The following is a 12,514-nucleotide window of genomic DNA, read 5'->3' as shown; positions in this document are numbered from 1 at the left end:
CTACTTCACATAATCTATGCAGGAGTAAATCTTGACAATAGAATATCCAACATAATTAATCAAAGAAATCAAATTAATGTTTTAAACTCTTAATACTTTAAAAAAATTAAAAATTAAAATTGGATATCTACTCTTTCTTATTTGAAAGATCACGTGATCAGAAACTCAAAAATGAATTTTTTTTTATGAATATTATATAATTTAATAACTTGATCTTTAATTTTGATTAAAAAAAAAAACAAAAACGGAGATCAAAATTAAGCACTAATTTAACAAATATCAGAGAAGGCAAGATTCATATGGCACCTACAGCCTACGGCCATGTTGGTTGTGGAGTAAGAGGTGAACTAATTCGGAGTAAGTTACTCCACCTGTGAGGTCCACTGTCATAGACTTGGATTAATTTCTCAATATCTTAGTCCTTCATGTGAATTAATTTAATTTATGATATAAACTATTAAACAAGATGTAAAATATGAGGAGTAAGATAGAGTAAACAATTTAATTCTCATTAACTTTACTCCACAACCAAACATGACCTACAGGAAGTGTAACTTTGCTTGCAGCACCGAAAATGTAAAAAAAAAATTATCAACATACTCTAGAATTAAACTAAACATTTTATTTCAGAAAATAAACATTTTTCGTTGTCGATTAGAAGTTCCAGATCAAAACTTAAAGGATACTTAATTGGCAAAAAAATTATCGATTATAATTTTGAAATTTTGAGTGGCAAGATTAGGTCTACTAATACCACAGATTCATTTATTACGAGAACTAGAATAACAGAAGGATTTTAGAATTCTAATTGTGTTTTCTTCAAAAATAATTCTAACTGCGTATGTGGTAAATATTTTTTGGAAATATACAAACTAGTATAGTTATGCAATTGTTTTTTGTTTCTATCATATTCACACAAAAAAAACAAAACATTCTAATTTGATGAAAAATTCGAAATTCACCACCACCAATTCATTTAACGACTTCAAAAACAGGAGGTCGTCAATTAGTCATTCGGCCCAATTTTTTTTTTACAGACGAATCCCAATTGGTTCTGTGAGACATGCACTAAAAACAATTGGCGATTCCCTTTTCATCCTCCAAATTTCATAACAATCCTGTGCCAAATATATATATATATATATATATATATATATATATATGAGCCGTCAATTTATTTGGAGGTCTTTAGATTGGAGACGCAGAGTTAACTGACAATCTGAGTGAATTTCGAATTCTCAACTAAACAAGTGTTTTGAATTTTTTTTATTATTGTATAAACAAAAATTTCGGGTTATGCAATTGGTTACTTTATTGGAGATGTTGATTTATCATTGAATCTAATGTTAATAGAAATTATTGATTTGTTGGAATAATAGAAGGATTTTGAGAAATAAAACCAATATTGAGCAAGCTGATATCACTACGGAAATGGGATTTTGTTTTAGGAAGCAGCTAACAGCCCTAAAAAATTCCCGGAGATTTTCAACTAATTCTGTAAAAATCAATACTAAATCCTGTAAACTAATTCAACAAATTCTGTAAACATAAAAATGCGTGAAAGCTATTAAAAACGCGTGAAAGCGGTTAAAAACGCGTGACAGCTGTCGAAAACGCGTGACAGCTGTTGAAAACGCGTGACAGCTGTTGGGGACCACCTTCTGTGAACATACACATAATATCCTGTAAACATACACATATTATCCTGTAAACATACACATATTATCCTATAAATATACACATATAATTCTGTAAACATACATAGTGTACTTAAAATTATAGCAGTTGAAATATTCTGTAAACATACACATATTATCCTGTAGACATACACATATTATCCTATAAACATACACATATAATTTTGTAAACATACATAGTGTACTTAAAATTATAGTAGTTGAAATTATGGCAGTTGTGACAGTTAAAAACGCGTCAGAACTAAGCTAAAAAGGAAAAATTTTTATACACGGGAATTTTTGGGGGACTATAGCCCGGGGGACATTACCTTTTCTCTTTGTTTTATTAATGTTGCTTTGGGTATAAAGATCAGTTACAAAGTTAATGAAATGAAACCAAAATCTGAGCTTAAATAATTATTGCATAAATGTACAATTACAAATTAAGTTTATAAAACTATACTTCCATCTCTATTTTCTTCCTAATCCTAATCAAAGAAACTCAATTAGGACCCCAGCAGCTCAAATACATAACTGTCCTTAATGATTCCTCTGATTTCTTCGCCTTCTCATTCAAATCAACTCCTGAAGAAACCTTTCTAACTTGAGACAAGGCTCCCATGTTTTGCTTCACTCTGCTTTGCATAGATCTCAAGGTATAGTTCCACCGGCAAAGCCCGGCCTGATCCTTCAAAGCTTCTACTGCACTGATGCTCGCTGCTACAACGAATGAAACTCTCCCTTTAGATGCCATCTGAATCGTGCTACTTTCTCTTATTTTCGTGTAATTGATTTCTAGTTTTGTGGAGGTTTGGTAGTTGTTTGAAGGAGAAGGGTGTGATGTGCATTTATAGAGATGGGACTATGGGGAATGCGTATCCTCTGCATTAACTCAAAAAGTAATATTTTGAGTTAATAAATTTTAACCGTCTGATTTTAAACGGAGTCAATCCGATCTCTCCTTATGATATAGAGTTCTATAATATTAGTGCGGATTTAATCTGCAAGAATCTTTAAACAGATTTAATGGTCAAGATTTATTAACTCAAAAGATTCTCTTTTGAGTTAATGCAGAGGATACGAATTCAAGGGTATGGAGGCGATTAGAGGTTCATGCACAGACTGATTGGCCGAAATTTTTATTAATAGGAAATATATTAAATAAATATCGAGATTAGATAACGCTTTTGCGTTTTATTCAGATATAGGAAAAACCGTTATGGTTTATCACGGCCTCTGGCCGTTATGGCTTATCACGGTCAGAGTTAGCACCTAATTAACAAGCTTAACCATTCTAATTGAACCATAAAAAAAATGGAAAAAAAAACCTTGTCCGTGATAGATTAGAACGGCCAGAGAAAAAAAAAAAAAAAAAAAATCTCTATCCGTGATGAACAGTAACGGCTAGGTACGAAAAAAAAAAAAAATTGTTTAACCTATGGCCGTGATGGGTTATCACGGCCAGCCCTTTTTCTTTTTCTTTTTTTTTTCTTTCTTTCTGCCTCTGGCCGTGATAGATAGTAACGGCCATGGTTTTTTTTCCGGTTTTTTTCTTGCGCGGTTCAGTTAGAATGGGTAATTAATTAAGTGTTAATGCTAGCCGTGATAAGTCATAACGGCCAGAGGCCGTAATAAACCATAACGATTTCCCTATATTTCGATAAAACGCAAAAGCGTTCTCTAATCTCGATACTTATTTAATATATTTCCTATTAATAAAAATTTCGGGACTGATTGGAGAGGAAAGCTGGACACTGGTTTTGAGAATTCCATGTCCATATACTAGGGGCTGTTTTGCTTTCTTCTTTATTTTTATTTTTTTTCGTTTCACTTTCTTTGGCAAACTTATGTAATAGAGACTAGAGTGGAAAAAAAATGTACTGTGTTGTCACTAATATATCGTAACTTTAGTCTCGTGCCGTCACTATGTTAATTTTTCACGTGCCGTGCCGTGACTAAAATGTCAAGAGGTGATCATAGCACGCGAATAGTCACGCCACGTGAGTAATGCCGTGTCTAAACGTGTCGTGACCAAACGTGACTTGCGTGACCATTTGATCGTAATTTAGATTAATTTATTTAATATTCACCATTTGATCAAGATATAACGGTTCTAATTACACGTGACTCTCATGACCACGTACCGTGTCATGTTGTGACTAGATATTTCGAATAACGTGCCAAATTTTCGAAAAATGATCACAACACGGAACACGTGAAACACGACACGTAATCGACACACGTGCCGTGTTATTATGTACCGTAACCGTGCCGTTTCGTAACAGAGCCGGCTACCCCGTGCTAGGGGTGTTCATCGGTTCGGTTTGGTTGAAACCGAACCGAACTAGGCAAACTGAAGTTATAATTCAGTTTCAAAAATAGAACCGAACCGATTTAACATTGCAACCGAACCGAACCAAAGTTTTATTTCAGTTTATTCGGTTCAAACCGAAATATATTAATTTTTTTATTTAAAGCAATTGATTTATAAAAAACCGAAGTATATTAAGAGATAAACCGGGGTATTAATAAATAAATTGAGATTATAAGAAATAAATCAAAGTATTTAAAGCTATGTTACCCCGATACTCCTATATGGGCTTCGTATCCGTATCGGACACGTATCGGATACCGATACGCGTCCGATACGGCCACGATACGTATCGGATACGCCAACTGGCGTATCAGCAGTCTCCGATACGTGCTCAAACTGTAGGATACGGCAGGATACGTGAGTTTTGCTCCTATCTGACATGCATGTTTTAATTAAATAAGGGGCGCGGCCCATTCCCTTCTATTTAGGCCCAGAAATTTTATGTATATGCTTCAATTATCTTCGGCTCAAAGATTTTCTTATTAAATTTGCTTCAGCGTGATTCGATCTCCCGTTACTTTGTTGAATGCCAAAAGGTTTTGCCACTGAACTACATGAATTTTTGTGATAAATGTTAGTATCTATCATATATAATATATACTTGAGGTTAATCCTTAGTTTTTATTGTACAAATATGTTCAAGTTATGATTATTATTAATCTAAATATAATAATTAAATAATAAAAATAATATATATAATAGACGTATCGTATCCTAGATTTTTCAAAATTGCCGTATCGCCGTATCCGTATCGTATCCGATACGATACCCGTATCCATATTCATGCAACATAGATTTAAAGCAATTAATTAAGAAATAAATCGGAGTATTAAGAAATAAACAAGGACGGTCCGGACGAAACTCATAATATATAAAAGTTCGGTCGGTTTGGTTATTTCGGTTTTAAAAATTTTCAAACCAAATCGAACTGAAGTTATAATTCTGTTTTAAAAATCAAACCGAACCAAACCATTTAGTCCAAACTAATTCGGTTCAGTTCAAAACTGAATAAACCAGACCAAATGAACATCCCTACCCCGTGCTATTTTTCGCACTCTAATGGGGACCCAGCTTTTTCCTTTGTTTAGTGCATCAGCCGCAGCTTTCAGACTCTGTGGCAAAATTTGATTGAAAACATTAACCACCACACATAACGCATTGTAAGATACATTTTAACATAATTTTATGCATCATATTTGAGTATTTGATGCATCAGTTGATTGTTGCAAAAAAACTTATGAGCATCGTATAAATGACATATTTATTTGGTCTGACAGCCACTGTCAGCATTTAAAAAAAGAAGACGACATATATATATTTGGTATTATTTGTCAATTTTAATGATTTTAGAATTATATATGCGGTCAAAATTGATTAAAATTAAACATCAACAGAAACACACATCACACTATAAATACATTTTAGAAGAAATTGATATCATATTTGATGTATCTATTTAATTTTTTCACAAATGATTTATGAGCATTTAGATAATAAATATTGAATATTATCTGTTAATTTTCCCGATCTTAGGAAATCATGTTACAACTGATCATGATAATGTACACCGTCTTGCTCTTCTCGAGAGCCATTGAAAATTTGAAATAGCCATGTCAATTTTCTCACTTGCATCGTTTTATTTATTCACTACCACCTGTTACTGTTTTGAAACTTTAATTATTGGTGTATTATGCCGTTCCCAAACGTCAAGACTTCAGACATCTGATCATTCTCAACCAGAAAGCTTTTCAAATTTTTAGTTAAAACAGTAAGGGTGGTTTGGAATGTCCGATTTGAAAATAAACGACTGGATTAAACATTAAAGTGATTACATCCATGATAAACATATGATGAACAAGGAAAAAAGAAAATAATTAAATAACTAGTGACGATATCAAAGTGGTCTTTATACACAACGGTTCAATAACATAATTCACAAAATAAAAGGCAAACAACAAAGCTCCCAATGAACATACTATACAAGCAAAATTATTCCCAACGATCTAACAGCTGAGAGTTTACTGAGGATTTGGGGGCCTGCTATTTGCAGCTGACACGCGGGACCCCCACTCAAGCAGCTCTTTGCTGGTGTCATCCTTGTGCACAATCACCTCTATGAAGCACAAACAATCCTGCTTTGGTCCCAAAGCTGTCTCTATAGCATCAGTCAGTTCTTCCTCGCATGTAACCTGTGTTAGTTGCCCCCAAGAAATAATAATTTTTTAGTATAAAATTTTAAAATTTTAAATGTATTCTCTTTGTTGAGCATCGGAATTTTAGTATGAAACAAGACAAACCTTAGTAGTCCAGCATTTGCCCTCGCCATTGTGGATGGCATCCACGAGGCCGGTGTAATTCCAGTTCTTGATGACATTGTACGGGCCGTCATGGATTTCCACTTCAATTGAGTAGCCACCATTGTTTATCAGGAATATAATGGTTTTCTGGCCACAACGAATCATAGTTGACACATCCTGAGCTGTCACCTGAGATATTCCACAATTTTTGAAAATCAGCTATATATTCAACATCTCGAACAACTAACATATTTAAAAATGAGGATTAGATCAATAAGATAGTCTACCTGAAAACTACCATCACCAATGCAAGCAATCACACGCTTATCAGTAACTGCTTGTGCATAGCCAAGGGTTGCCCCCACAGACCAGCCGATTGATCCATACTGCATTTGGAACTCGTACCTACAAAGTCAATAACAATCTGTAATTAAAATGAAAAGTTCAACATCCACATAATTTGTAACAACTATACTATTACCAAAATAAAAGTTTGGTGAGAGGATATAGTACCCACAACCCTCCGGAAGCTTGAGTTTCTGGCAATTGAACCATGAGTCACCAGTCTCAGCAATCACTGCAGTATTACCAGAAAGCATTTGCTGTATATGCTTAAACATGACATTAACCCTCAGGGGCTCCTTGGGAATACACTTGAGCAGTTGTCCCTCTGGCACGAAGATCCTCTTGTAATTCTCAAAAGCAGTTGTGTTCTTCGTAACCCTCTTTGCAAGAGCATGAAGGAAATCTTTCATGAGGACGCAACCAAAGGCTGGTCCATTGGCAACTATTACTCGCTCAGGTTGCACAATGATTGCCTTCTCTTTCTTCAAAAGGAGAGAGTAGCCAACTGAGCTATAGTCATTGAAAATGGGGCCCACAAAGATGTACGCATCGGCAGATTCCACAATTTCTGCACAGAAGGCGGTACTGACAGCACCCCAGTATGTACCGATAAAGTGTGGGTGCTGCTCTGGAACAAGACCCTTTGCTGATGGCATGACAGCCACCGGGAAACCCGAAATATCAGCTAGCTCGACAAAAGCATCTCCAGCCTTCGCCACACGGATCTTAGGTCCACCTACCATAACTGGTTTAACAGCCTTATTTAGGACCTGCAAGGTCGCCTCAACTGCCGCCTCTAGGCCCATCTGGTTGCTCGCTCTGATTTATGCAAAAAAAGTACAGGTGGTTAACAATCACCAATTTATTTTACTGGAACAGTACCAATAAAAAAATTATGAAAGAAAAGGCCAGAATCATTACTTGCGGTTGAGAAAGAAAGGGACTGGCTCGCCACTGAAGGTGGGATGAGGGATGGCAGGAAGGTTGCAACTGATGCTAATATAAACCGGCTTGCTCTCCTTAAGAGCCGTTGAAATTGCCGTGTCGATCTGCTCGTGTGCATCTTCCAAGTTGTTCACCACCGCCTAATTTGAAGAACCAACACACAAGATACAAATTGAAACATTAAAAGAAAAAAAAAAGCATCGAATAGGCAAGCATTTTTTTTACCTCTCTATATTATCTAATTAAATTTACCTGGTAACAGGTGACGGTCTGGAAGCACCGCAGCTCCTGGGAGAAATCAGGCAACGCGATAGTGTGATGCAGAACCCGGTTTGTGCCATAATCGTTCGAGTTGGGGCCACCTACGATGCAAATCAACGGCAGGTTCTCACTGTACGCACCGGCAATGGCATTCAACACACTGAGCCCACCGACGGTGAAGGTGACCACACAGGCGCCAACACCACGAGACCTCGCATATCCATCAGCGGCATATCCAGCGTTCAGTTCATTGCAACAGCCGATCAGGCGAAGCTCGGGCTCGGCAACGAGGTGATCGAGCAAGGTTAGGTTGAAGTCACCGGGAACAGAGAAGACATCGGTGACACCAACTTGGACCAGTCGGCGAGCAAGGTGGCGTCCAAGGGTTGCCTCAGATGCAGTGGTCGGTGGGGCGGGTGAGATCGTGTGGCAGGCGGTCGCCGGAGGACAGCCCACCGCACCGTTGGCTGTTGCCTTGGAAGAAGAGTCGATGGAGTTGATCTCAATGCCCATGGAGAGTGAGTGGAGAAAGCAGCACTAAAAAAGAAGTCAGAAGAGGAGAGCAATTCTGTAAAACGTTTTGGTTTATTAATGGAATTGCTTGGAATCTTTGTAATATCTTTGTAATAGCTTTGGACTTGCGTTGGATGGAAAGGAGCAGAGCGGCGAGCCAATATATAACGGACGAAAAGAGTGAAGAGGAAGAAGGTTAATTTAATTCGTATTGCATCTCCCACGGAAAACTTGGCTGGCGGGAGCCAGCAGAGAATTCATGTCTTAACTAGGTGCGTTGTTGTTGCGGCTCCGTACATATTGGTGTACTTATGTTATTTTATTTACGTAGATATTTTTATCGAAATCTAGATATTATTTTAGGGATCGACTAACAGTTTTCTTATTTCAGTCCTCTAAATGTTCCTCTAACTAACTAATGTATAAGTACAATAGAAATCACTAACTACATAGATGACTACTAACTATTTAATTTGAGGATCACTTATATTTGAAAAAATTAACAACTGAGGTGCACATGTATGGATACTTATACGCGCAAGTATTACCATATGATATATTAAGTATTCATACCTAAGATATTAAGAATTAAAAATAAAACTGGATATCAACTTTATTTTACACACTCATCTTTTACACGTTTTAGAATTGAATTTTTTTTTGTCTATTTAATCTCGTCAATATTTCTAACAATATGTGAGAAATTTTACGAATCTTAAACCACGAATATCTTCTACATAATTCTCTCTTTCAAATGAGATCCATGATGAAGTACTTTCAGGTCCTTCGTCGTTCAAGTATTCATAACTCGGTGTGCAAGTATTCATACATTGTCAAGTATTATTCTCTAAAATGTTGAGTATTCATACTTATTCAGTAAAGTGTGAATATTTATATTATAAATTATTTATAAGAAACACACAGACGTGTCTTTGACATTAACTACATGGGGAATCACTACCGACTTTGGGGGGGGGGGGGGGGGGGGGTAAGCGTCCCTTGAAAGCGACTACGATAGGGACCACAAACAGAAAACCAAGAAGCGGATATATAATGACCATCTCAAGTGTCTGCGTTGTAATTGTTGTAAATGTTTATTTTTAAAATATGAAGTATTCATACTTACAAATTAACGTGTGAATTTTTATGTTGTAAAATATTTATGAAAAATTCCTAAATGTGCTTCGTGAATTAACTACCTGGGAGGACTACCACCGCACAATCACCAACACGATAGTTTTTGTAAAAATAATAATTTCTAAAATTTCAAGTATTCACACTTACGCATTTAAGTATGAACTGCTATGGTGTAAAGTAACTTAAATCAGTTAATCTATTTGGTGCTTGAATATATTGATAGGTACTGAATAAAGTATTCATACTTATAAGTGAAGTATGAATTTTTTACATATGACATTTATATTTCTAAAAAAATATATATAACATATTAAGTATTCATACTTACACATTGAAGTGTGAATAATAATATTGTAAAGTAACTTAAATCAATTAATTTGTTTGGTGCTTGAACATATTGATAGGTACCGAGAAAAGTATTCATACTAATAACTAAAGTATGAATTATTACGGAGTATGGCTAATATAACATCAGTGTCATTTCAGTCTATATAACACTAACTCCAAAACCTATCAAATCGAGTTCAAATGGTGAATCCAAACCGTTCAAACCGATATACTTCATTAGTTGTGCGTTTACATGTAAAATTTATAAGTTTTTGAGTTTATTTGGTATCAAGTCAAGCGGTCAAAAGTGTGAGTTTTTAAGTTAATTTTAATACATTCATTTTAAAATATTTTTACAGCTTGATTTGATATTAAAATAACTCGAAAATATATAAAAAAAAATATATGTAAACGCATCACTCGTAATGTAAATCGGTTTGGATTAGTCATTCGAAGTCGATTTGATAAGTTTTAGAGTTAGTGTTATATAGGTTAAAATGACACTGATGTTATATTAGCCAAACTCATTATTACGTTGTAAAGTATCTTAATTTAACATTTTTTTTAAATTGACAATATTCAAACAATTAATATATAAAACAGTAAGTAATAATAGTTAAGACAGCAAGTATTTATATCTACTTGGTCAAATTTTGTTGTTACTGTAATGCATATGTTTTTATCAATTTTTAAGACAATAAGTATTCATATCTACTCATTTGTGTCATTATTCTTTTCATACACACTTTATTTAATTTATTGATATCTAAAACACTTAGTATTCATACTTAAGCGTGAAAGTGTGTATTGTTATGAAATAATATTTGATTTTAATTATTTTGATATTTATAAATAATAGTAACTATATTAACATTTGTATTCATACTTATGAATTTATGTACGAATATTAATGTTAAAAAGAAATTTTAATAAACTTCAACCATCTCCAATATTTATCAACAAATTTGTATATGCTGGTAATAAGCACTTGGACGCTCCCAATACTTTTTTTTTAATGGAAACACATACAAGAATAATGCATGCAATGCAATAACCAAAGTAAAATGCATAAAGTACATAGAAAATTTAGAACAATTTCAAATGCTAAAACTAAAATCTATAACACTTGAAATATTAAGCAACCTAAGAATAAAAGCAAGCATGACATTTAAAAAAATGTAGCTTTGCTGAAAATCTCTTTCTTTATGTACCAGTATCAGTTCTTCCGTATTGTACCGGAGCACCTTTAATTGAACAAAGAAAAATTATAACAGTAAAACAACGAAATCTAAGCATGGGCTTTCGTCAGTAAAACATTCATGCCAGTGACTTATTTTTCTTCTGCATCACCTCTTACACCAGCTTTAACCTGGTTTAATCACCCCTTACACAAGTGATTTGAAGATTTGTTTTGAGTTTGTTATTCTGATCCACGTGCTTTAAATTAACTATTTTGTAAATGACAAAGGTCTATAGACACCTCAAAATAATGATTAATTCAATCCATTCTTCGATTAAATTTTTTAACAAAGAAAAACAAAACTTCACTTTTTGCCAAAAAAGATCTAAACAAACACCTCGTGGCTCAGAACAGATCACCACAGTAAGATGTCAAATCCACGGAGGAGGCATATTTAGATTGAAAGACAATATCTTGAACCTTGTGGATCAGAACAAAACCTAGAAACTGAATGGAGGAGCAAGAAGATCACCTTGGTTTGAATCTGACCAAGAGAAGGCCAATCCGAGGCGGGGCAGACTACATGGACTACAAGATGCGGTGGCGCACCTCCTCTAAAGCCAGTCTGAGAAATGACACAACGCATACATTTGAGTTATGCAGTAGTCAGCAAGATGCAGTACGCAAGTCCATTAACTGACGCCCAGTAACATGCTCCTCCGAAAGCAGCTCTGTGGATAACGACAGAAGGTAACTGCAGAAGATATTTGAGAGAAATTATTCAATATTGGGACTCTAAATGGAAGTTATTATATTGTGGAAGTAGTTATATTCTGTAAAGCTGGTAGCAATTAGTGACCTATGTAAAAATTGAGGGATGCTTCCAAGTAAATTCGAGAGGTACGAATCCTATTTGATGGAGTTGACATCTTAGAGGGGGGGGGGGGGGTAAAATTTGGACATGAAGTAACTTTAAAGAAGTACTGCTCTACAACAGGTCAGTCACTATTGTCAGTAAGGAAAAGCCTGGCTGAAATAGGTGATCATTTGCCTTACCAGTAAATTTATTTGTAGGCAATGTGCCTTTTTGTCCGCTGCAACATAGTTTCTGATGGTTGAAATCCTCAATTTTGCGTTCTTTTTTATTGAGGCCTAAGTTATGTGTAAAGTTGCTAAAGAAACTTCAGAAAGAACCAGGAGCCAAATGGAGGAAGACCATAAATAACAACTGTGGTGCCAGAAACTTCACAAAAAGCGCAAAGCTTGTTAAACACTACCCATCGAATACTTGGGTTAACTACCCAAAGAAGTCCAAAAAGGAAAGGATTAAAAAATATCAAGTTAACCTACTCAAATTGAAATTGCATAGCAACTTAGCAGGAGAATGCATTCACAAACCAGCACTATTTTTTATTTCTATGTGATAGTTTAATCATGCGTAATATATAAATTACTTATA

General features: G+C 35.0%; 3 protein-coding genes across 3 annotated transcripts in view; all 3 read right to left on the bottom strand.

Annotated features, from left to right (window-relative positions):
* Nucleotides 1-12,514, bottom strand: part of LOC144564928 (protein NETWORKED 3C-like) — an 88,887-nt gene that overhangs the window by 25,257 nt on the left and 51,116 nt on the right. The window lies entirely within an intron of this gene.
* LOC144564933 (uncharacterized) lies at nucleotides 2,068-2,503 on the bottom strand. The gene has a single exon (XM_078314520.1). The coding sequence runs from the start codon at nucleotides 2,428-2,430 to the stop codon at nucleotides 2,179-2,181; it is 252 nt and encodes an 83-aa protein (XP_078170646.1). The 5' UTR covers nucleotides 2,431-2,503; the 3' UTR covers nucleotides 2,068-2,178.
* LOC144565653 (pyruvate decarboxylase 2-like) lies at nucleotides 5,904-8,516 on the bottom strand. Its single transcript, XM_078315470.1, has 6 exons — nucleotides 7,890-8,516; nucleotides 7,614-7,777; nucleotides 6,861-7,511; nucleotides 6,635-6,752; nucleotides 6,348-6,536; nucleotides 5,904-6,239 (listed from the first exon to the last, which is right to left on the bottom strand). Exons 1-6 carry the CDS (start codon nucleotides 8,409-8,411, stop codon nucleotides 6,069-6,071), a joined length of 1,815 nt encoding a protein of 604 aa, XP_078171596.1. The 5' UTR covers nucleotides 8,412-8,516; the 3' UTR covers nucleotides 5,904-6,068.

The sequence above is a fragment of the Carex rostrata genome, chromosome 14 (genome assembly GCF_964058835.1).
Source record: "Carex rostrata chromosome 14, lpCarRost1.2, whole genome shotgun sequence".
NCBI lineage: Eukaryota > Viridiplantae > Streptophyta > Magnoliopsida > Poales > Cyperaceae > Carex > Carex rostrata.
Note: the sequence above shows the minus strand (reverse complement) of the source record. Positions and strands in the feature narration are given on the sequence as shown.

Bases quoted from the DNA above. Each gene is read 5' to 3' on its own strand.
- LOC144564933 (XM_078314520.1), bottom strand. From the start codon at position 2,430: ATGGCATCTAAAGGGAGAGTTTCATTCGTTGTAGCAGCGAGCATCAGT.
- LOC144565653 (XM_078315470.1), bottom strand. From the start codon at position 8,411: ATGGGCATTGAGATCAACTCCATCGACTCTTCTTCCAAGGCAACAGCC. The intron at 7,778-7,889 runs GTAAATTTAATT...TCTTCAAATTAG, and splicing joins AGACCGTCACCTGTTACCAG to GCGGTGGTGAACAACTTGGA. The intron at 6,753-6,860 runs GTACTATATCCT...TTGACTTTGTAG, and splicing joins AAGCTTCCGGAGGGTTGTGG to GTACGAGTTCCAAATGCAGT.